Source organism: Mesoplodon bidens, assembly GCF_964165515.1.
Source record: "Mesoplodon bidens genome assembly, chromosome: 4".
In the NCBI taxonomy this organism is placed as follows: Eukaryota; Metazoa; Chordata; class Mammalia; order Artiodactyla; family Ziphiidae; genus Mesoplodon; species Mesoplodon bidens.
In genome coordinates, this window is record NC_138160.1 from 146677526 (window position 1) to 146703560 (window position 26035).

Sequence of the window (26035 nt, forward strand, 5' to 3'; positions counted from 1 at the left end):
ATATATATATATATACAGTGGAATATTATTTCACCATAAAACTATCTTTTTGCTGAAGCTCACACCCTTCATTTGGATTGTTCCAATGACTTTCTTGCTGGTTCTAGAACTACCAGGGCCATCCAACAGAAATATAATACAGGTCACATATGAGACTTTAAGTGTTCTAGTAGCCACATTTAAAACACTTTAAAAGACATAGGTGAAATGAATTTTAATAATGTATTTTATTGAACCCATTACGTTGAAGCTGTTATTTTGACATGGACTCAATACAAAAATTATAAAGAAGATCTTTTACATCCTTTTTTTAATGCAAAGTCATTGAAATCTGCGTTTTTTTACTTCTGGTACGGTTCAGAATGGCCAAATTTCAGGTGCTCAATAGCCAGATGTGGCTGGTGGTTTCAGTGCTGGATAACACAGATCTAGATGCCGCCCTTTTCCCATTCATCATGTACTGGTGGCCCACTCATAGTTCTAAGGCACAGGTCTAATTGAGTTACTGAGTTGTTATAAAACCTTCAGTGGTCCCCCTCTGCCTACCAAGGAAGGTCACATGTTGTTGGTCTTGGTCTGGCATGCAGTATACTAGAGGGTTTGGCCCATGGCATCTCTTTGGTCTTGCCTGTCACCTGTTGGCCAGAACAGGCTACTTTGCTCTTCCCTGGGCCCAGTTCACGTGCCTCTGTGTCTTCAGTCTTTCCCCTTTTCAAAACCCATATCCTAATCCATCACTGTCTTACCTTCCTCCCCCACAAGACTGATCTCACGTACCTTTCTGGCCCTGAAGACTTCCTCAACTTCCCCTGTCCCTCTGACCCTCCTTTCAACATGTAATGAGTATGTGTCAAGCAGGTGGTTAGGACTGGGGATGGAGCACTGAACAAGATCAACTCCAGCCATGGCCCCGCCATCTTGGAGTCAGAGAGGACAAGCTGATGAATGATTAGGCACGTGTTTTTTTCCATAGGAACTACTCTTTCTATGCCTTGGACAACCAGAACCTAAGGCAGCTGTGGGACTGGAGCAAACACAACCTCACCATCACTCAGGGGAAACTCTTCTTCCACTATAATCCCAAACTCTGCTTGTCAGAAATTCACAAGATGGAGGAAGTTTCAGGAACCAAGGGGCGCCAGGAGAGAAACGACATTGCCCTGAAGACCAATGGGGACCAGGCGTCCTGTAAGTGGTGATGCCCTTGTCCTTCCACGGACCAGATAACGTGGCTGCCCTCCCCCTCCCCCACCACACTGGCCCCCGGGGGAGTGTCACTTCCCCCCAATGAGCTAAAACAACTATGTGTGTGATAGGCTCTCTGAAATACTGAGGAAAAATGTTGTACATGTTATCTCTTTGCCAAATATTAAACACAGTGCCTGATACTGGAAGATGCCACATAAACATTGAATGAATAAATGAACGTCACTCTCTTACATATAGCATTGGCTCAAATGCTACAGCAGGGTCTACAGTTGCTACAGCTGGAGACTGCCAGCTGACTGCCCTCCTCTGACAGGTTTTCTCTTGAAACATTGAGGTGCCAAGGCTTCCATAATGCCCTCATGCGAAGTTGGTTCCTTATGGCAGAAGCTGTGAGAATTCAGGGGAGGGAGAGAGCAAGGTTGGAACTTAAGGGGTGGAGCTTAAGGGAGGGCTTGCAATCTAGGCAGAGGGAATTACTCTCTCCAAGGCATTGTCCTTCCAAGGAATTGTCACTCCAAGGTATAATGATCTGCACGCTCCCTAAACCCACTTGGCATGTGTCCATTTGCACTGGAGTTATGTGTTCTGACATGTCGGGCATGAAAATCCACATGCAAGATGGAATTGTGTCAGGATAAATGCTATCCTTGAAAGTCCCTTTTTCCAGTAGCGATTAGCCACTTGTCCTTCTGTTGGTGCTGACCGTCGTTCTCTGGTTGAGCACATCTGGCCAAATAACTGACTTGCGGTCAGGGCCAACTTGCATGACCTGTTCTTGACTCTGAACACAGGAGAGGCATGTGGAAATAAGACCTCTCAGAGGAACAGCAGGTTGCCATCTTCCTTCTCATGGATACTCTTGGAAATATGGGATCATCTGCTTTGGGTTGAAATAAATTACTTAATTCTGATACTGGTGGGTTTTTTTTAACCTTTCTAGGTGAAAATGAATTACTTAAATTTTCTTACATTCGGACATCTTATGACAAGATCTTGCTGAAATGGGAGCCGTATTGGCCCCCTGACTTCCGAGACCTCTTGGGATTCATGCTCTTCTACAAAGAGGCGTAAGTAGAAGGATAAAGAGGTGTGTTTGTTGCATATGTCCTCAGAGGCTCCCCTCTGAGGTTCCTTTCTATCTCCTTACTTGTGGAATAAATATCATAGGTTCCTTGGTCAGATCTCACCAGTTGATGGTGTATGACGTCAATAACATTCCCTATTGTCAAAAGCCAGAAACTGAAGCAGGCAGGTTTCTTTTGGAGGTCCAGATTGGGCAATATTCCATTTTGCTTCTTATATGTACATCTCACCAGACATCCTCAACAAAAAGTCACTTAGTCTACTTAGTAGGTGTCTTAAAGTTTATTTTTTATCTATTTTGTATTTTTCCAACATTTGAAGAATTGTGGTAAAACGTACATGAAATTGACCATCTTAATGACGTTTAAGTGTACAGCTCAGTGGCATTAAGTACATTCATGACATTGTGTGACCATCATCACCATCCCTCTCCACAGTTTATTCATCATCTCACACTGAAACTCTGTCGCCTTTCAATAACACCTAGTCGTTTTGAGTATATGACTGTGCTGAAATTTTAAAGGAAGACAATGGAAGTGGTGATTGTGTTAATAGGAATAATTGTTCCATCCCTCAAGATTTTAAAGAATATTTATTTACTTATTTATTTATTTGGCTGCATAGGGTCTTAGTTGTGGCACATGGGATTCTCTCTAGTTGCAGTGCCCAGGCTCCCTAGTTGTGGCCCACAGGCTCTAGAGTACGTGGGCTTAGTTGCCCCGCGGCATGTGGGATCTTAGTTCCCCAACCAGGGATCGAACCCGTGTCCCCTGCATTGGAAGGCGGATTCTTAACCACTGGACCACCAGGGAAGTCCCCATCCCTCAAAATTTACTATGTGTCAGGCTGTGTGTGGAGAAGTCAACACACATCCTCTTGTGTAATCTTATCAATAACTCTGGTAGTTAGTATCATCATCCTGATCACTGTTATTATTATTGTTGGGAAATTGAGGCATAAGGGAAGCAGTCCCTTTCTCTTTGGCTCTTCCTGTGTCTTCCTTCCTTGTGGTAGAAGATTGTTGGTGAACAGGGTGCAAGCCTATAGGAGGTAACTTCACCCGGCTACATCTCTTTGGTCTTTAGAGCTATAGTTGAGAAATGGTAACCAACTTTTCCTATTTCGTCTTGAAAGCCCTTATCAGAACGTGACGGAATTTGATGGGCAGGATGCATGTGGCTCCAACAGCTGGACCGTGGTGGATATTGACCCGCCTATGAGGTCCAACGACCCCAAGTCACAGAACCACCCCGGGTGGCTAATGCGTGGTCTCAAGCCCTGGACCCAGTACGCCATCTTTGTCAAGACCTTGGTCACCTTTTCTGATGAACGCCGCACATACGGGGCCAAGAGCGACATCATCTATGTCCAGACAGATGCCACTAGTAAGCATTTCTTGTGGATATGAATTTGTGCGTGAATCAGACGTCTTGCATTTAACAGGCTGACCTGGTGATGTCATATGAAATGGATTTTTTTTTTTTTTTTTGCATGGTTATTGGCTTCTAACAGAGCCGGGCACTGAGGTTTATAATTTCAGAAGATGAGGCAGTAGAAACAAGACATCAGAGGAAAATACATTTCTTCTTCCCATTATGGAAATTTTTCAAATATTTACAAAAGTAGGGAAAAAAAAAAAAAGATTCCCCCCACCTCCACCTTGTAACCATCTCTCAGCTTCAACAATGATCAATATTTTGCCATTTTTGTTTCATCACTATGCCTTTTCCCCCATCTCCATTTTTTGAGGAGTGTTTCAGAGCAATTTAGTTATATTTTCATAAAGCATAAGCCCTATCCAACCACTGGGATAGGAGACATTTGGTGCTACCTGGAGATATTTTTGGTTGGCATGACTGGGGAGGTGGGGTTGGGGACCAGGGATGCTGCTCAACATATCACAATGCACAGGACAGCCCCCCCACCCAGCAAAGAATTATCTAGCCCCCGCAAGTCAGTAGTTGAGAAATCCTGTCCCGTAGGATCGAGTCCAAACTTTATGAACCAGCCCCAGCTTTATTGACTACTGCCCTCTCATCCTGTATCCTCCAGCAATACCTCCAGCAGGACTTATAGTTTCTAGAAACTTCCAGCTTCCAGGCTTTTGTACACACTGTGTCCTCTGCCTTGAGACCCCCACTCCCACCCCTCACCGACTCCCTCAGCCACCTCTGTTCTCGAGGGGAAGCTTTTGTGGACCCCAAAGGTGGTGCCTTTGGGGGGAATGTTAGATGGGCTGCCAGCTCAGTGATAAGATTGAATGGCATCCCACTGCCAAAATTTGCCCCAGGACTGGGTTCAGTTGGGGCTAATGTTAACCAGAAGATGTGGCTTTGTCTATTCCCACGATCCTCCTTTTCCCCAGCGCCTTTTCAGTGCCCAGAACAGAGAAAGCTTGGCACGTCGTTGGAGCTCTGTAAATCAGGGGTCCCCGACTTCTGGGCCACAGACTGGTACCAGTCTGCCGTCTGTTAGGAACCAGGCCGCACAGCAGGAGGTGAGTGGCGAACGAGCAAAGCTTCATCTGTATTTACAGCCGCTCCCCATCCCTCGCATTACTGCCTGAGCTCCGCCTGTCAGATCAGCAGTGGCATTAGATTCTCATAGGAGCATGAACCCTACTGTGAACTGTACATGTGAGGGATCCAGCTTGCATGCTCCTTATGAGAATCTAATGCCTCATGATCTGAGGTGGAGTTGAGGCGGTGATGCTAGAGCTGGGGAGCGGCTGCAAATACAGATTATCATTAGCAGAGAGGTCTGACTACACAGAGACCATAATAAAAACTGCTTGCAGACTCCTATCAAAATCCTATCAGTGAGTGGCAAGTGACACTTAAGCTGCATTTTACAGAGTAGACTGGACACAAGCAACACACTTCGGGTGTCACTGTCTCCCATCACCCCCAGATGGGACCATCTAGTTGCAGGAAAACAAGCTCAGGGCTCCCACTGATTCTACATTCTGGTGAGTTGTATAATTATTTCATTATATATTACAATGTAATGATAATAGAAATAAAGTGTGCAATAAATGTAATGTGCTTGAATCATCCTGAAACCATCCCCGCCTCCAGTCCGTGGAAAAATTGTCTCCAACGAAACTGATCCCTGGTGCCAAAAAGGTTGGGGGCTGCTGCCGTAAATGTTTGTTGCAAAAATGGTGGAACATGAAATCTACATAGTCTGTGGTACCCATGGATTGTAAGTTTGTAACCCATGCTTTCACTGGGCAAGCATTCCACGTGTTACCACTTTTCTCTGATGTTAAATAACACTGCAGAGAACATCCTCGTGATTCCTCAAACTTGGGTTTTCCCCCTCATGCCCACCCGATGGCTTGCACCCTCCTCCTCCTCACAGTGGACCTGTCTCCTTTCTCCTTGGCAGATCCTTCTGTCCCCTTGGATCCCATCTCTGTGTCTAATTCTTCGTCCCAGATTATTCTGAAGTGGAAGCCTCCCTCTGACCCCAACGGCAACATCACACACTACTTGGTATTCTGGGAGAGACAGGAGGAAGACGGTGAACTGTATGAATTAGATTATTGCCTCAAAGGTGAGTGCAGACAGAGGCGGGGGAGGGGCCGTTTTCTTTCAAGTTTTTTTTTACATTTTTTTAAATTGAAGTATAGTTGATTTAACCTGTTGTGTTAGTTTCAGGTGTATAACACAGTGATTCCGTTATACATATATATTCTTTTTCAGATTCTTTTCCCTTATAGGTTATTACAAAATGTTGAGTAGAGTTCCCTGTGCTATACAGTAGGTTCTTGTTATCTATTTTATACGTAGTAGTGTGTATAACATCTGATCCACTTTGTTCTTCTTTTGGGGAAGCATCTCTCCCCTTCCACTTCCCAGCATGTGCATATGGGTACACACACTCCATTTTATCTCTGACGAAAAGACACATACAGGCAAACCTCAGAGATACTGCGGGTTTGGTTCCAGACTCCCGCAAGGAGGCGAATATTGCAATAAATTGAGTCACGTGAATTTTTTGGTTTCCAGTGCCTATAAAAGTTATGTCCACACTATACTATAAGTGTGCGATAGTATTATGTTTAAGAAAAAATATACTTAAAATATACATATTACTGTGTTTCTCTTTCTGGCCTATATGTGGAATCTAGAAAAATGGTACAGATGAACCTATTTGCAGGGCCGGAATAGAGATGTGGACGTAGAGAACAGACATGTGGACACAGAGGGGAAGCGGAGGGTGGGACGAATTGGGAGATTAAGATTGACATATATACACTACCATGTGTAAAATAGATAGCTAGCGGGAACATGCTGTGAAGCATAGGAAGCTCAGCTCCATGCTCTGTGATGACCTAGGTGGGTGGGATGGCGGGGAGGGTGGGAGGGAGGTCCAAGAGGGAGGGGATATAGATATACATATAGCTGATTCACTTCATTGTACAGCAGAAGCTAACACAACATTGTAAAGCAATTATACACCAATTAAAAAATGATTAAAAATATACATACTACTGTATATAAAATAGGTAATGTAACCAACAAGGATCTAGTGTATAGCACAGGGAACTATACTCAGTATCTTGTAATAACCTATAATGGAAAAGAATCTGAAAAGAAAATACTGAATCAGTTTGCTATACACCTGAAACTAACACAACATTGTAAATCAGCTCTATTTCAATAAAAATTTAACAAAGAAGAAATCTAGACTAAAAAAAAGAAAACCCAAACAATGCACATACCTTAATTAAAGAATACTTTATTGCTAAAAAAAATGCCCAATTATAGTAGTAACATCCAAGATCACTGATCACAGATCACCATAAAAAATATAATAAAAACAAAGAAATTTGAAATATTGTGAGAATTACCAAAGCGTGACACAGACATACGACGTGAGCAAACGCTGTTGGGAAAATGGCACTAATAGACTTGTTCAACGCAGGGTTGCCACAAACTTCGATTTGTAAGAAAAACACAATAAGAGGAGGAGGTCTGCCTGCCTGTTCGCATTTCTAAACATCACAGCGTGAGGACACGCTCTGAAGACTCCTGTCAAAAACAGACACTCCCCATGTCTTGGCATCATTTCCCTCTGGAATTTTCTCCTCCTCCCCTTCCTCATCCACCTCCCCTGGTAGGGGTGTAGCTGTGTTAACCCACGCAACACTTCCCTCCGAAGCTAGAAACACAGCCGATGTGTGGAGTGGTGATTGGCAAAGTCAGGGAAGAATTTTCGCCCCTAATTTTAGACCCTTAAGTTGTAAGGACCAGAGAAAGCAAAGAGTGATCATCTCTTCCCTCCTGGGCTTTCCATTCAAAATTTATACTAATGACACATTTTTTTCCAGTCTTTAATCTCATTTACTTAATGGGCTTCCATCCATCTACAGGAAAAAGGAAAAATATTTGAAGCCTCAAACTAGTGTGTATAAATTAGTTTAAGATTATTTTAAAGGTGGGTTTTAAAAAAGCCCATCAAACTGGAGAAACAGAAGTCTTTTTTTTTCTTTAGTTGTTTTGTTTTGTTTGAGTCTATATAAAGTATTTTCCCCCCAATCCCTAGACTCTTTTGTATTTTTTTTTAAATTTTATTATAGTTGATTTACAATGTTGTATTAGTTTCAGGTGTACAGCAAAGGGATTAAGTTATACATATACCTAGATTCATTCTTTTTCAGATTTTTTTCTCATCTAGGTTATCACAGGATACTGAGTACAGTTCCCTGTGCTATACAGTAGATCCTTGTTGGTTATCTATCTTATATACAATAGCGTGTGTATGTTCATCCCAAGCTCCTGATTTATCCCTTAGTTGTCTTGTTGTTGTTGATTGGTTGGTCTGTATTTATTTTTCTTTAGATGTTTTGAGTTACTGGTATCCTCAGACCTTGGGGCCGCTGATGAGATGTGGCTGAGGTCGGGAGCCTGAGGTCTTCTCTGACCTGCTGTAGGGCTTTGGGCAAGTCACTGAGCTTGTCACTGGCTGCTTCCTTTTGGGGAGAAGGGGCGGGAGGCCAGATAATCTCTGGGAGCTGTCCCAGCTCTAAGATCATGTGCTATATGTATGCCTGTGACCTCATCCCCCGCCTGAGCAGAGGGTTGCAAACGTGATTTATCTCCTTGCATGCTTTATATAACTTGAGAGCCAGCGAAGTCATTGGCTCAGCTGTCAGCTGTTGGCCCTGCATTTGAGTAACCGAAACTGCCAGCTAGAACTGCCAGCAGCATCAGGATAGGCAATGTTTTCTTTTTCTCTTTCTTTCTTTCTTTCTTTTTTAGAGCAACAACTTTTATTCTGGAAATCTGAATCTATCATTACAATATGACAATTTGACATGATTTTATTTGTAATGATGCCAAAGTTTATGTAATTAAAAAATAAACTTACTAAGGATGGATATCGTATGATTCAACTCTTAGGAGGTCCTTAGAGGAGTCAAATCCACAGAGACAGGAAGCCGGATGGTGAGTGCCAGGGGCTGGGGGAGGGGATGGGGAGTGAGTATTTAATGGGGACAGAGTTTCAGTTTGGGAAGATGAGAAAGTTCTGGAAATGGATAGTGGGGATGGTTGCACAATAATGTGAATGTACTTAATGCCACTGAGCTGTGCACTTAAAAATGATTAGGATGGTAATTTTTTTGTCATGTATATTTTGCCACAATTAAAAAACCCTAATACACACACAAATTAATAAGCTTTCTAACACACACAAGATCAATAATTTACTAACCGTGCCCAGTAGTAGCTTCCTTTAGTATCACAAGTATTTTTTTTCCAGCTTTATTGAGGTGTACTTGATAAGTAAATGGTAAGATATTTAAAGTGTAAATTGTGATGATTTTATATACATACACATTTTGAAAGGATTCTTCCCATCTAGTTAATTAATACATCTATCACCTGACATATTTATCTCTTTTTTTGGTGAGAACTTTTAGCTTCTCCTCTGATATCGAATTGTTTATTTCATTTATACAGTACAGTCTTATCAACTATATGGCTTTTTTTTTTTTTTTTTTTTTTTTTGCGGTACGCGGGCCTCTCACTGTTGTGGCCTCTCCCGTTGCAGAGCACAGGCTCCGGACGCGCAGGCTCAGTGGCCATGGCTCACGGGCCCAGCTGCTCCGCGGCATGTGGGATCTTCCCGGACCGGGGCATGAACCCGTGTCCCCTGCATCAGCAGGCGGACTCTCAACCACTGCGCCACCAGGGAAGCCCTATATGGCTTTTTATTGTGGAATATATATAACATAAAATTTACCATTTGAACTACTTTTAAGTATACATTTCAGCGGCATTATACATTCACACTGTTGTGCAACCATCCCCAGCATCCATCTCCAGAACTTTCTCATTTTCCCAAACTGCAAACTTTGTCCCCATTAAACACTGACTCCCCACCCCCTCCCCCATCCCCTGGTGCCTGCCTTTCTACTTTGTCTCTATGCATTTGACTGTCCTAGATACCTCACTATACTTTATAGTCACAGAAAATCCATGGGGCACCAAGTGTCATGCAGAAGGGGTGACAGGTGTCAGGAACTATGTCCATGCCTGATCAAAAGTCCCTTCCTCCCCAGAAAAAAATCAGGATCCCCCCCCCCAACCTTTTACTAAGGAAATCTGAATTTTTTTTTTTTTTAATCCATAATGCCATCAATAGCCTCTCTAACAGCTAACCCACACAGGTTATCCCATGTCTATTAATAAACATTAAGAAGAAGTATTTTTTAAGGATTTTGCAAAGCTTCCGAGTGGGTACTCACCATTCACAGGAAGATACTTTGAACTCATTGTCTAGCAGAGCCATTGAAAGGGAGAGGAAGAGATGGAATTTCCCTTGCTCAATAGACACGAGTAGGCACCCAGCATCAGGGGCATGCTTTTTGCCCTTAAGGAGTAGCCTGCATCCTCCAGGTTGTACCAGAAGTGACAGGCAGCAGGCATCCCCAGGACTGGACCTCAGGGGTCAAGACACACCAGCTGTGGTACTTAAAAAAACAGTGTGGTATTTTTAAGAGCATGACCTTGAGAAGTTGTTCTTTTTTTCCTTTTTAAAAAATTCTCTTTTCTGTGCTTCTTGGAAAAAGTTCTTCCCCCAATTTCCTTTCATGTCTTTCATCCATCACTGTTGACATTTGGGGCCAGATAATTCTTTGAGGTGGGGGCTGTCTTGTGTCAGGTAAGATGTTGAGCGGCATCCCTGGTGAACACCAAAATGTCACCAGACCATGCCCGTTGTCCTGCAGAGGGGGGTGGGGGGCAGTGCTCAATCACCCCTGCCCCGGTGAGAACCACTGCTCTGCTCTGACTTCCGTTTTCCTGAATGAATTGTAGATTCTTTCATTTGTGCTGCAAAGTTTGGTTGCTCAGTATAAACACTGGGTCTATAAGTCTGACCCCTTAGAATTCCATTGGAATTCTGCTCTGCCCTCTTATCCCTTTATAGTTACCTGGTTGATTGATGATTCATTCATTCAACTGTGACTTGGTCCCCAATCCTTTTCTAATGCCACCTCCCATCATTCTCTCCCTTATCCCCTTCCAGCTACACTGGGTCCTTGGCTGTCTTCTGACATGCCGAGGAAATTCCTACCTCAGGGCCTTTGCACTCGTTCTTTGCTGTCTGAATTGCTTTACACCAAGATATGTGCATGGCTCATTCTTTTACTTCCTTGGGGACTGCTTAGTGGTCACTTTCTCTGAGACATTCCCCCCCCCCGACACCCTCTGTCCTTTCACCCCACCATCGGACCCATGGCATATGTATTTATTAGTTTATTGTGTATTCCTCCCACCCCCACGTACCTCGTCCACTGGAATGTAGGTTCTGTGAGGGCAGGGACATGCCTGGTCACCTTCAGCATCCAGCCCTATGGGGTCGTGGTGTCTGACATTTTCATGCTGCACATCCACAGGCGCCTTCTCAGTTGTCAGGAGGACCCTCCAGTGAGAGATCTTATTTCTCCCAGTAGAACTTGAACCAAGACCCTGGCCCCGAGCTCTGTCCCCTGTGCCCAGCTGCTCTGAGAAGGCCCCCTTTGCTCTGCATGTATGTATGTGTGTAGGGGGCTGGAACTTGAGCCCTGCTCTGGCTTTCTCCAGGGTTGAAGCTGCCCTCCCGGACCTGGTCTCCACCGTTCGAGTCTGAGGGGTCCCAGAAGCACAATCAGAGTGAGTACGAAGAGTCTGCTGGTGAATGCTGTTCCTGCCCGAAGACCGACTCTCAGATCCTCAAGGAGCTGGAGGAGTCCTCATTCAGGAAAACATTCGAAGATTACCTACACAATGTCGTTTTCATCCCCAGGTCAGCATTTGCCATTGGCTTGGGGTCTGGGGTCCTTATTTAGGGAACAAGATGAAGTGCAGATGCAGAGGGTGGGCAGAGTCCACGCTGAGCCACTTCCCTGGAGGGAGGGAGAGATCTTGCGATTTCAACAACTACCGTACCTGGAAGAGTGAATAATCGCCAAAAAAGGCGGAGGGCGGGGGTGTTTTAAAAAACTCAACCTTTGCTTTTCTTTCTTTCATTTATTTTTGGCCACGTTGGGTCTTAGTTGCGGCACATGGGATCTTTGTTGAGGCATGCGGGCTTCTCTGTAGTTGTAGCCTTCAGGCTCCAGGGTGTGTGGGCTCTGCAGTTATGGTGCACGGGTTCCAGAGCACGTGGGCTCTCTAGTTTGTGGCAAGCGGGCTCTCTAGTTGAGGCGCGTGAGCTCAGTAGTTGTGGTGCACGGGCTTAGTTGCGCCACGGCATGTGGGATCTTAGTTCCCTGACTAGGGATCAAACCCGTGTCCCCTGCATTGTAAAGCAGGTTCTTTACCACTGGACCACCAGGGAAGTCCCTGAAGACATTGCTTTCTGATGTCTCATGAACTCTTTACCCCAGCCTCTGGCCTCATTCTGAGTTCTGAAACGATCTCCATTAGATTACCAACAATTGATTATTATCTGATAGATGATTATAGATAATAATGAATAATCGATAGATTCAATTATTAGATTAGATGACCGAGAAGTGCCTGCCTGGCCCCATGCTTGATTTGTGGCTGAGTCTCAAGTTCAGTGCATTCTCTTTTTAAAATCTGTGTAACCTTCTTACCCTTCCAGAACTTTCCATGACCTCTTAAAAACTCCGGAGCTTCTTCTATTTAAATATTTTTCCTTTAGTGAGTGAAGGGGCTTGCTTGCTGATGTACATCTGATCTACAGAGAGGGCTTGCCTTAAAAATGATTCTGTTTTTTCATACTTCTTTACCTTTCCTGCAAGCAGAGACACTTAGGTAGAATGCCAATTTCTGCGGGTCACGGGTTATTTTACCTCTCTCGGTTCCTCAGTTTATTCATCTGAAGAGTGGAGAGAAAAGTAGTTCCTGTTTTTTAGGATTGTGAGATTATACGAGTTATATGGGGATTCTCAACCTTGGCGCTATTGACATTTGGAGCCAGATCATTCTCTGGGGTGGGACCATCCTGTGCGTTGTAGGATGTTGAGCAGCATCCCTGGCCTCCACCCACTAGATGGCAGTAGCACTGCATCTTATGAGTTCATGAATTTTTACGGTAACCCACTGAAGCACTTGCCATCTCCTTTTTAGGTGTCCAAAGCCTGTGGTTTTGCTTGTTTGTTTGTTTTTTGCTTATGAATGACTCTGCCCAGGTTTTTAATCAAATGTGTGCTGCGGGCTTTCAGCTGCCCCTTCCTCTCCACTCTTGACCTCCCCCTCCCGCCACGGACTTCACCAGAAGGCTACTCAGAAATGTCCAATACAATTGGCCATTTCCAAAGTATATCGACACCCCCCCACCCCAAATTTACATCAGAATAAAACAAGATTCTAAAATGCGTCTCTTCAAAGGCCCAGCAATGCTCCTGGTAGAGGTTTCCCCAGAATCATCAATATATAACGTTTCTTCTTTTCTCTTTCTTGCATTCTTGTCTGACCCTGAGTCCAAAAGAGCACTAAATGGCACAGCCCAGGCCTGGAGGCAGTTACTGTTTTACCTGTTAAAACGCTACCAGACTTTAGGATAATGGCTGAGTCAGTTGTGAGGTTTAAAAGTGGTGTTATGTTTGACATCCCATGGGATCCCCAGATGACCGGGTCTCTGGGGGGTGTTTTCTCTGCTTCCCCCCTGCCCCCCAGCCCCTGGCTGTGTTCTCCGCATCTGCTGGGGAAGGTGTGGTTCAAGTGATGGGAACAAGTGGTCCATGGTCCAGGACTGTCCTCAAAGCGGCTGGTTTTGTTTTCACAGAAAATCCTCTTCAGGCCCTGTTGCCGAGGACACTAGGTACGACTCACCTGTGGGACGTAGGCGTGGCCCGTGGTGGCTGCACAGCGCGGGGCCAATGGGCCAACGGGTCAGGAAGCATGTTGTGCCCCTTTGAGACCCCAGGGGGCTTCTGTGGTTTGATGCATGCATCGCGCTGCTCTGCCGCGACCAGGCACTTCACAAATTCACACGTTAAGTGCCTTCACCCTGAAATGGGATCTGGGTGTGAATGTGGTGGGGGGAAATCCTAACTAACACACTCGTACTAAAACATAGAATCAAGGGTGTACTTTCTGGGCACCTCCTAGGTGCCGCCCATTTTTTCCTCCATGCATTTATTAACTACACATTTCTTTATCTAGCCTACCGCGTGTGCAGATCTGTGCCCGGCACCCAGAGTCAAAACCACTTAGGGAAGGCTGATCTGGGAGCGGAACATTTTTATTGGGGGTGACAAGTGCGGGATGACAGGTGTGAGTGAGCACAGGTGTGCTGAGTCCCTCAGTTCCACTGAGGATAGTCAAGGATGCTTGCCTTTGACATGTGTCTTAAAGAATCAACTATGCTTCAATGTTAAAAAAAAAAAAAAAAGAAAAGAAAGAAAAGAAAAGAAAAAAAGAATTAAGCGGGGGGCGTGTCCTGGAGGAGAGTACAGGCAGAGAGAACTTGGGGAAAGGCAAGTCGGTGGAAAGAATCCTGGACTCTTGGGAAGAACAGGAGAGACTGGAAAGGCAGGGTAGGGGCCATGCAGAGGGACTTTATTCTTCCAGCAGAGGGTTTATTTATTTATTTTTAGGCCGTGTGCGGCCCCGATCTGCCCTCTAGTGGTCATTAGGAATATAATCTGTAGTAAAGAAAGGTCTAGAAATTTGAGGCCTTGATCTAGACGAGAGTTTATCAGTGTCAGACCTTTTGACATTTGGGGCCAAATCATTCTCAGTTGTGAGGACTGCCCTGTGTATTGTAGAATCATGAGCAGTATCCTTGGTCTCTACTGCTTTGAAGCCAGTGTCACACCGTACCCCAAATAGTGACAACCAAAACTGTCTCCAGACAGGCCAAATGTCCCCTTGGTGGTAGGACCATGAGCAGAGTCACTCCTGGTTGAGAACCACTGGTCTAATGTGAGATTGTGGGATAATAAAGTGCTGTGTATGTAGGGAGAGAGAGAAGTCAGTTGATGCTTTGTCATGGGGGTGTCTTTCATGACCACGTGGTGTTTTTGGGTATAATCCTTCTGGTGTATGCATATTTAGCCTGTTTGAGACCATTTATGTTTCCCTTTGTTCAGATATCAACTTCTCAGTGGTTATTCACGAGGCCCCAGTGTCTCTGTCATATTTGGAAGGCCCATCTGTGCTTGTATAGAAATGTTCTGAACCTTGCTAATATGCGTGCATCTTTGGTTTAATAGCTTTGGTTTCCATTCAAGAATGTCATTGGTGTTTTCACACAAAAAGACCACAAAGAAAATCTTAGTGAGTACTCCCGAAGTAGGGTTTGATTTCTGACTACAGCACGATAAAAACTAAAGGTAAACTTCAAAAGATTGAACAGAAAACTCTACTTCCTGGTGATTAAAAGTGGATCACTTAGACTTCTGTTGGGTGAAAGTCGAAATGGAAACTTTCATTAAAAACCATTTGGAAAATAACGGAGACGTGAACATCACATACCTTCACTTGTAGAGTATTGCCAAAGCTGGACTTTGTTGCAAATTAGTAGACTTAAATGGTAAATTAAGAAAAAGCTTTAAAATGTAAGATATAATGTATTAGGAAGGGAGGGGAAAATCAACATAGCTTAACTTGTGGTAAATGTAATCAAAGGGAGATACCCACAAATAACTAGAAGAAGGTGATGTAAAACTGAAGTCTGACAAAGATTTTACTATGTTGAAGTCTATGGATAATCATGAGCTATTAGATTTGAAACTTTCAGAGAGTTGAGAAATTTTGACTTGTCCAAGCTAATTCAAGAAGCAGCAGAAAGATATCCTAATAACCTTGGGAAAAGACTAAAAAAAAAAAAGTGTCAATTAATTTCTTCAAAAAAAAAAAAAAACAAGGCCCCAGGCTTGGAGAGTTTTATAGTTGAGTTCTTTCACACTCGCAAAGAGCAACTATTTTCTGTAATACAGAAACTTTTCCAGAGCATAGAAATCTATGGAAAATCTTCCCAGTTCATTTGATAAAACTAACATAGAACCCCTTAGCAGAACCTGACAAAGATGCTATGTTGAAAGAAAACCCAGAACCAGCTAATATGGGATTTTTAGATCCACATGTCCTAAATAAAACACTGTGCTGGCAATATCATTTATCTCACAATGCAAGGATGGTTCAAGATTAGGCATTCTGGGCCTCCCTGGTGGCGCAGTGGTTGGGAGTCCGCCTGCCGATTCAGGGGACATGGGTTCGTGCCCTGGTCCGGGAAGATCCCACATGCTGCGGAGCGGCTGGGCCCGTGAGCCATGGCCGCTGAGCCTGCGCATCCGGAGCCTGTGCTCCACAGCGGGAGAGGCCACAACAGTGAGAGGCCCGCGTAACGCAAAAAAAAAAAAAAAAAAAAAAAAAAAGATTAGGCATTCTGCTAATAGAATCTAATTCATTAAGAGGTACAGTGAGGAAAATCACAATAATCTCATTCAGTAACATTTATTTAAAATTATTTATTTAGAGAAAGGGAGGGGGAGAGGCCTTTTATAAAACTAGGAATAAAAAAACAAAACTAGGAATAGAAAACTTCTGCAACAATATAAATATCACCTAGATGAAACCAAGAGCCGAGCTAACATCTTTCTTAAAACTATTCCTGTTAGCTTTGGAAGAAGCCAATCTCTTCATTACTAAGGGACATTTCTCTGGGTATCTAGCCAATGCAGTAATACAGAAATTAGAATTGTAAGGAATGGATTGTGGGAAATAAAATCATTGATATTTTCAGGTATTCTAGTGCAAGGGTAGGCAGACTACCTGTTTTTGTCAATGAGTTTTATCGGAATGTAGCCACGCCCATTTGTCTACATTGTGTCAATGGCTGTTTTCAAGCTGCCATGGCTTGAAAGCCATTGGAAGTTGAATAGTTGTGACAAAAATCACATGTCCCGCAAAACCCTAAATATTTACTATCTAGCATGTATGGGAGAAGTTTGCTGACCCTTTTTCAAGTATGTTCCTTGAAAACCTAAGAAAATCAACCCTGAAACTCTTAGGATGAGAGTTTGGGAAAGTAGGTACAATAGAAAGAAACAAAAATGCAGTAGATATACTAGCAACAATTAAAACATAAATCAGGGGAAAGGTCCCTTTCATGATTGCGCTAAAACCTTAGTAATCCCATCTAAAATTACCTGTAAAGGAAAAAAATTATTTAAATTGCTGAGATATAAACTTACATAGATCAATGTGAAAGATTCTTTCAAATCATTTCAAGAAAACTCACTGGCACACAGCAAACCAGGGTGAATCGATAAAGGATTAATGTCCTTTGTGAATGAACAGCTCAGGAATAGGAATGAGGAAGGCCCTAGAACTTCATAGAAAGGATGGGCAAAGGGTAGACAAATCCTTAGTGAAACACAAAAGAATCAATGAAGGACAGAAGACTTTACACTCAGCAGTACACAGAGGTGCAAATAAAGCAGTAGAGTAATGCTTAAAAAATTTCTTTCCTCAGGTTGAATATCTGAAAAAGAAAAATCAAAACAAAACAAAAACTCCTTTTAACGCTCAGCATTGCTGAGATTATCCCGATGTGTAGTTTCATGCATTACTGGTGAGACCACAGTCAATACAAAGGGTCTGGAGGATAGAAGTTTAGCCATACGTGTAAAGAGGCATAACCTAGTGATTGCTCTTCTCAGAATCTACTTCTAGGAACTAATAAGACAACCAGATGATGATCAAATTAATATTTATAATAACAAAAAGTTAAGAATATGCTTACATTAAAAAATAAGAGGATGACTAAGTAAATTATGGCTCACGTATTAAATGGAATATTCTACAGTTTTCCAAGTTTTCTGCAATGAGCACGTGGTACTTTCATAACAAGGAGGGAAAACCTTTACATTGAAAAAGAAAAAATGTAAATTCTGTCCTACTTCAAACATTAGGTTTTCAGGAAAATATTTGAGAATGCTTCTAATACAAGTGAGCAAAGTGGATTATAAAACTAGCTTGATCCCCATCATACCCATACATAATAAAAATAATTGCCCAAAGGATACAGTGGCCAGCAGAATAATGAGTAAATTCAAACTTTCTTTATACCTTTTTTTTTGGATTTATATATATATATATATATATATATATATATATATATATAATTTTTTTTTTTGCGGTACGCGGGCCTCTCACTGTTGTGGCCTCTCCCGTTGCAGAGCACAGGCTCCGGACGCGCAGGCTCAGCGGCCATGGCTCACGGGCCCAGCCTCTCTGCGGCATGCAGGATCCTCCTGGACCGGGGCACGAACCCGCGTCCCCTGCATCGGCAGGCAGACTCCCAACCACTGTGCCACCAGGGAAGCCCCTGGATTTATATATTTTTTAGGCTATTAACATTTTTCTTCATATATCTTTTTAAGGGGGAAAATGTGCCAATTGCATAGACATTTTTTGAGTTACCGTTAGCAACCCGAGTGATAAGATTCTTTTACCAAGAACTGAAGTATAATCACTTAGATTATGCAGGTGTCCTAAAGGGTCCTAGGCTCAGAAGAAGCATTTCTCCTGATTAAGCTGGTGATGTTGTCAAGTAGCTTGGACCATTTGGCAGGGCTTCCTGAAAAGCTAGACTCTTACACGCTTTTGGCATCTTATTTTTAACACTGACCCTGGCTGGGCTATTAACCTGCAAAATGATAATCTGAAATCAAGCATGTTGACGGGAATATTGGTGTGTCTCCTGTGGATGGTCCTGGAGCCCCCCCCCCACTCCCCTCTTGGGGTGCACCTGCCTATGAGGGCATCTTGAAAACTGCTCTGGGTTGTAATTCCTGGAAATTAACATTGTAATCCACACTCCCCCTGGAATCTCACTGCACCGCAGTCTTTGGTTTTAAGCCTTTTATTCTCTGGCAGCGTTTTTTAAAAGATGGTGATTGCCTGACCGGGTGTGTCCTACTGTCGTGACAGGCCGTCGAGGAAACGCAGGGCCCTTGGTGATGTGGGGAATGTGACAGCGGCCGTGCCCACCATTCCGGGATTCCCCAATACGTCCTCAACCAGCCCACCTACGAGCTCAGAGGAGCACAGACCATTCGAGAAAGTGGTGAACAAGGAGTCCCTGGTCATCTCTGGCCTGCGTCACTTTACTGGCTATCGCATTGAGCTGCAGGCTTGCAACCAAGATTCCCCCGAGGAGAGGTGCAGTGTGGCTGCATATGTCAGTGCCAGGACCATGCCCGAAGGTGGGTCAGCTCACATCATGGGGCCAAGAGACCCAGGCTGACCAAGGAAAAGCCTTCCACCCTCTTGGCAGCATATATGTGACTTTAACTTATTTGCATTAGTCATTTTTCATTTTCCCCCCATTTTTCATTTTTCATTTATTGAGATGTAATTGATGTATAACATTGTGTAAATTTAAGGTGTACAATGTGTCAGTTTGCTACACTTACGTATTGCAAAAGCATTACCGCAGTAGCGTTAGCTAACATCTCCATCAGGGCACATAATTACCATTTCTTTTTTGTGGTGAGCACATTTAAGATCTACTCTCTTAGCAGCTTTCAAGTATACAACAGAATATTGTTAACTATAACCACCATGCTGTACATTAGATCCTCAGAACTTATTCAGCTTATCACTGGAAGTTTGTACCCTTTGACCAACATCCCCCCATTTCCCTCACCCCCCGCCCCTGGGAACCACCATTCTACTCTCTGTTTCTATGAGTTCAGCTTTTTTTATCATCCACATATAAGTTAGATCATACACTATGAGTCTTTCTCTGTCTGGCTTTTTTCACTTAACATAATGCCCTCAAGCTCCATCCGTGTTAACCTATATTATTTTGTAATTATATGAGTCATCATAGCCATTATATAAACTTTAGAAAGTACACACGAGGCAGAAGAAAAATTAAGTAAAATGAAGGAATACATATATAGTGTATTAGGGTTCTCCAGAGAATCAGAACCAACAGTGTAACTGAAAGTGTGGTCCCGGCTGCTTGCTGCTCAAAAGCCAATAAAGAGGCAAAGTTGGTGGAAAGGAAAATTTGCTTTATTTTGGATGCTGGCAACTGGGGGGTGAGGGGAGGGAGGACACTTGTCCAAAGGCCAACTCCCTCCCAAAGACAGTCAGGGGGCAAGAGCTTTTATAGATGGAGGGAGGGGGCTACATGCAGAAACAGCACAGTCAGTTCTGACAGTCATCTTGAAATTGGTCATCAGTGGTCTGACCAGCGTCATCTTGATTGTTTTAAGTATGGTTAGTCTTTAGTTCCAGGGTTGGTTTGTTTCCATTACTTTGAGGCCAATTCTTGGAATCGTGGCAGCTTATGTCATGGGTACAGTCTGGTCATCATGTAGTTAACGTCTCCACCTGGCGAGGGTTTCAGTATCTATAAGACAGCTCACAGGATAGGGCTCAGAATATTATCTATAGCCCCTGAGAAGGAACTCAAGGTCCTTGACTTTGCTTAATGACTAAATTATTATTATTTGGTCTCCTTTGACTGTTTTCCTTTGTTTCTGCATTTTCTCCCTTCTCTGATTCAACTTATTCTTTGGCTAAAGTTTTTCCACAGACAAAAGGCAGGCGGAGGACATGGGGGATACAGACCATAGGGCCCTGCTCCATTTCAACAGGATGTGACATAGAGCAATCGACTGATAGACAGACAGACATGAATATGTAGAGAATCCCATGAGATGAGCTTTATATGTCCATTCTCCAATAAGGGAAATGGAACACAAGAAAGTTACGTACCCAGTTTAAGGTCACTCAGCCGCTAAGTGGTGGAGGTGGGATTTGATCCGGGGATCGGGTCCCTGCCTCTAACCACTGCCCCTTACAGCCAAGGCAGATGATATTGTTGGCCCCGTGACCCACGAAATCTTTGAGAACAACATCGTTCACTTGATGTGGCAGGAGCCCAAGGAACCCAACGGTCTGATCGTGCTGTACGAAGTGAGTTATCGACGATACGGCGAAGAGGTAAGATCCTTGACGCCTGGGGAATGTGCCTTCAAGGCTGTCATTGGTACCTCCTTCTTCTTCTTAAATTCTGGCTCCTGTGCTTCTCATTAGGTGCTTTGTCATGAGGACTCAAAGCCTTGATATATGACTTTCCAGGGAGAGGGGTCAGAAATGCCAGCTTACAAATTTTATTGTAGCTAAACTATCCCCAGGACTTACCATGTGCCCTATGCATGCTAAATGCTTAACACATGGTATCTCATTTATCCTATTTTACCATATCTAAGATGTGATAAGAGGCCCTGTTATTCTTATAGACTGCTAAGATGTGATAAGAGGCCCTGTTATTCTTATAGACCACTAAGATGTGATAAGAGGCCCTGTTATTCTTATAGACCGCTAACAGCTTATAAAAGCTGTTGCCACTTCTAATTGTAAGATGCGTTCCAATTTCAGAAATGTCAAAATGTGAAAATAATATGTCTCTCGGGACCAATGAAGTGCAACAAATCCTCAGAATAACCCAAATGAGCTTGGTACTGACTGAAGCATCCAGAATTGAAACATGAGGCATCCAAGGTTTATAAGAATAGAGTCAGGATTCAAACCCAAGACTATCTGATGTTCTAATCCAGGGGTTGGCAATTTTTTTCTGTAAAGGACCAGATAGGAAACATGTTTGGCTTTGTGGTGAGATGGTGTCTGATGCAAATACTCAACTCTGCCTTTGAATTGTGTAAGCTGCCGTGTAGACAATACATAAATGAAGGGGTATGGTTGTGTGCCAATAAAACTTTATTTGCAAAAACAGGCAGCAAGCAGGCTGGGATTTGCTGGTCCCAACGCTAAGCCTGTAACCACTGTGGGGCAGGTCTCTATCCCCAGAAAGGGCTTGGGGTCTACACCTGTCAAGAGAGGCACTGCTGGGGCTTGGACCTGATTAAGGATATTTCTCCCCTTTACTGGGTGACTTGAGGCAGATGTCAAGTTACCTTCCTGAGTTTGACCCAGAGGGTGTACCCTGCCATCACTTGAGCCCTTTGCAATGATACATTTATACCTCACAATGACCCTCTAAGGGAAAATCTGTTAGTGTCTCCATTTATGGCTGAGAGAATGGAAATTTGGGGAGCTGAATAGACTTTCTCAAGGTCATACATCCAACACTCAAACCCAGATCCTTGGGCTCTGGTGCCTGACATCGGCAATTAAGGGTGATTACATGGATCAGAGGTCATTTTCTATAAGGGGCCAGGGAGTTAATATTTTCAGCTTTGGGAACCACACAGTCTTGGATCAACTGCTCAACTCTGCTGTTATAGCTCCAAAGCAGACACAGACAATACGACAATGAATGGGAGTAGTTGTGTGCTAATAAAACTTTATTTACAAAATCAAGCAGTGGACTGGATTCAGCCTGCGGGCCCTAGTTTGCCAACCCCTAACAGAAGTTGTAGCAAAACTGTCTGACTTCTTGGAACTTTGAGGGAGAGTCATCCTGTAACCAGGTGGGCAGAGCTTGGCTTCCCCAAGCCAGAGAGGACAGATGGACCTCTGTCTGTTGATCCTTCCTGGGACCACATCTCTTGATGTCCAAATATTCAACTTTGATGATGATTTAGAACTGAAATCTGCAAACTATCATCTGTGGGCCAAATCTGACCCTCGGCCTGTTTTTATATGTCCTGCAGAGTGTTGTCAAAAGAAACAAGGAAAAATGTGCACCAGTGTCAGTCCAGTGGCCAAGCCCAGCATCAGTATAGGAGGGGAGCCCTCAGGGGTGTATAAAGAGAGGCATGATTCATAGGGTGCTGTTATTGCAGAGTTTATTTAATATCTTATCCCTTATATATCAATCCCATATGTTCTAAGGAAATAATTCAAATTTGGGGTGGTGGTAAAGCTTTATGCATAAGATTTTCACCACTAGCAAAAAGTACGAGCCACTAGATGTCTGTCCATTGGAGAATGGATACATAGAGGATGATATATCCATAAAACTCGTGGATGTACAGCCCTTTAGAATGATGTTGGGGGTGACCATTGTCCAGTATAATGTAGGGGTTGAGATTACAGGCTCTGGATTTTAGATCTTCCAAGCTGTTATTCTTCATCTTCCACCAGCAGCCAAGAAACACCCCCCCCACCCCATCCAAAGTAGCTTATGACAAAAGGGAAGTTTATTAGCTCCCATAACTGAACAGTCGAAGGAGATCAGGCACAGCTGGATCCAGAATTCCTTTGGATCTGTTGCATCTCAAGGGGTCCTTGCAGTGATCCCAGCAGCTCCTGATTGTCCTGTGATTTTAGTGGTTCCAATCTCCATATCCTCTCAGGGCCAAGCCTAGAGGAAGAGAGAGTCTGTGTCCCCGCATTTCCAGCCATGCTGAGGTCACGTGACACCCAATCATAAGACCATGACAGTGCTGTGTGCTGATTGGCTCAGGCATGAGGGTTTTAAAATAACAGCTTAATTGAGGTACATTCACATGCCATAAAATATAACCATTTAACACATACAATTCAATGATTTTTAATATAGTCACAGTTGTTGCAACCATCACCACAATTTCAGAATATTTTCGTCACCCAGCAAAGAAAGCCCACCTCCTTAGCCATCAACCCCCAGTCTTCCCTGCTTCCTCCTCCTCCAGCCCCTGGCAATCACTAATCTGCTTTCTGTCTCCATGGAGACAGGTCTCTGCTACTGAGGCCAACTCCTCCCCATTTGCCTGGAATTTCCCAGGTTCGAGCATTGAAGTCCTGCATCCCAAGATAATCTGGGTAAACTGGGACAGTTGTTACCCTACTGGCATTGGACCCAACCCTAACTTCTTGCAGCCGCCTTCACTGGCCTGCCTCTCTCGTTCCTGGAGCCCAGGTGTTGCCAGCAGGAATCCTCACCACCAATCTCCACCATAACCTCTGCCCTGCATAGCCCTGGGACCTGCATGGACCCTGATCCTAGACAGACGAGCCCTATTTGCTCTTTAGGGGAACAGAGGGATAGAGGGAAAATTAGGAGTGAGAGGTTATAATATGTTAAAAGAAAAAAAAACTTATAAGCAAAACTGGGCGATTATCTCCATTTTCCATAATTGTCTAGCATCGCTTTGATAAAGTAAAAGGTAATATAAAAAAACTACTTTTATACCGTTTGTGCTGTTGGGATATGATTTTGCTAGTTTTACAAAATTCTCCAGCATTTGGTGGGAGGTCATTTTTCCCCCTTATTGGCTAGTTTAACAGCCAAAATCACCTCTAGCTGCATTGTTTTTGATTCTGCCTCTCCTTGAACCTTGCATTAGAGTCATTTTTCCCCTCACCACTTCCCTTCCCACCTTGGGGGACACTGGTACCAGGGACCACCCCCATCCTGGAAAGAGCATCGATTTTCAGTTTTTGTGCACTTAAATCCTTTGCTTCAATACGTTTTTGCAGTTTTGAGCTGTTTTTTTTTTCTCTTGTTTGCACAAACTTCTATAATTGGCTTCGTCACTCTTCATCAGATTTGCTTCTAGTTTTGCTTTTTGTTTTGCTTTTTTGGTGTCTATGGAGAGAGCTGCCTTTAGTTTCTTCCATCATGCTCCCTTCTCCGTCCCCACCCTTCGAGGTACATGACCAGCACTGTAGGATGTATTTCCCCTTTATCCCGGATAGCAGCTACCTTTGGTTTCTATATTTGCTTATTTGTCCCTTTCCATTTGGTGACTCATTCTACTTGGAAGAACCTTTGGACTAGACTTCCCCACCCCTGCCGTCAGCCCGATCTGTTTTCTTGCTGTTACTGTCACATGATAAGCATGGGAGTTTTTATGTTTCTCTCTCTCTCCACTCCTTCCTGAAATTTTCCAGTCCAGTTCTCTGCATGCACTATTAGCCTGGAGCTGTTTTGGAAAGTTTTCAAAATTTGGCCGATGTTTGCAGGTTTCGTGGTCATATTTCCCAGTGAGCCTCATGCCTTTCCTAATAAGCTCTGGGTTTCTTTCTTTTTACATGTTTATTGCGGGGACGTGTATACTTTACTTATCTCCTCTCTTCTTGCCAGACATTTAAGTAGATCCCAACTCTTTTAATGATGGTAAAATAAATCAAAAGGCAAGGAAGGTGTTTTAAAATTTGTCCTTAAGATGTTAAGCCCATGTAACCGGTTGGTTCTTAGGTGATTTAGGTGATCAGGGTCCCTTTTTTCCTGACCTTCTGGAGTCCTGGTGAAAATACCCCATGGTGGTTTCAAGGAGAGGTTTGGAGCCAGACAGTTCTGGGTTCAAGGGCTTCCCTGCCACTTACCAGCTATGAGATCTGGGACAAATCATTTCAACTCCCCAATCAGGGGAGGGCAAACTATTTATGTAAAACCTGTTTTTGTGCAGCTCGTGAGCTAAGAATCACTTCCACATCTTCAAATGGTTGAAAAGAATCCAAAGAAGATACCATCTCTTGACATGTGTAAATTTCTATGACGTTCAGCTTTCAGCATCCACCGTGTTTTGTGGGCACACAGCCACGTTCATTTGTTTACGGATGTGATAAATTCAGGATTCAGGATCCATCTCTGGCTGCTTTTGAGCTATGATGGCTGGGTTGAGTTGGTGACAGTGACCGTCTGGCCCCCCTGAAGCCAAAAATATTTACCCTCTGGCCCTTTACAGCAAACGTTTGCCAGACCTCCACCCGAAGCCTCAGTTTTCTTGTTTCTAACATGAGGCTAAGCATGAGGTGGTTATAAGAATTAAATGACATGATCTGAGCCACATGCTTGGCTGTGGTTTAGGAAGATTGGCTGTTATCATGTATCATGTATCAATGATAACCTCTCTGTCTGTGCCTTATCCACAGAGCTCAGGTTCTGTAATTCCTTGAGTCTCAAAGTCGCCTGCCTGTTGCCGTGTTTGTACCTAACTCCATCCGTGTCATTTCTGAGTGGGATCCTTGTCTTCTAGGAGCTGCACCTCTGTGTCTCCCGCAGGCATTTTGCTCTGGAGCGGGGCTGCAGGCTGCGTAGTCTGCCACCCGGGAATTACAGTGTGCGAGTTCGGGCCACCTCCCTGGCGGGCAATGGTTCCTGGACGGAAGCCACCTATTTCTACGTCACAGACTATTGTAAGTCTGCATGGCCCCTTCGACTGGTAGGGTCTGTGCTTGGTGCTAAGCACAGCAGAACATTTCAAAGGATGGCTGGGGAAGCATGGAGGCTGTGGGTATTGGCTCTGTCTTGACTCCTGGGTCCAACGGCTGCTGCTGTGTGACCAGGGCAAGAGGCGTGCCCTCTCTGAGCCTGCACTTCCTCATCTGATCATGGATATAATACTAGGACCACCCCTGGA

At 43.8% G+C, this 26035-nt stretch overlaps 1 protein-coding gene across 4 annotated transcripts in view; it reads left to right on the forward strand.

Moving 5' to 3' along the window:
• The window catches only part of INSR (insulin receptor), a 135317-nt gene that overhangs the window by 90310 nt on the left and 18972 nt on the right, over positions 1-26035 (forward strand). For 3 of the 4 annotated variants that reach the window (XM_081233334.1, XM_081233335.1, XM_081233337.1), the window contains exons 6-14: positions 974-1188; positions 2150-2276; positions 3427-3677; positions 5683-5850; positions 11391-11592; positions 13543-13578; positions 18699-18973; positions 20587-20726; positions 25652-25811. In XM_081233334.1, coding sequence (XP_081089460.1) covers positions 974-1188; positions 2150-2276; positions 3427-3677; positions 5683-5850; positions 11391-11592; positions 13543-13578; positions 18699-18973; positions 20587-20726; positions 25652-25811 — 1574 coding nt within the window. The remainder of the gene's footprint in view (positions 1-973; positions 1189-2149; positions 2277-3426; positions 3678-5682; positions 5851-11390; positions 11593-13542; positions 13579-18698; positions 18974-20586; positions 20727-25651; positions 25812-26035) is intronic. The other variant, XM_081233336.1, reaches the window with a different exon arrangement.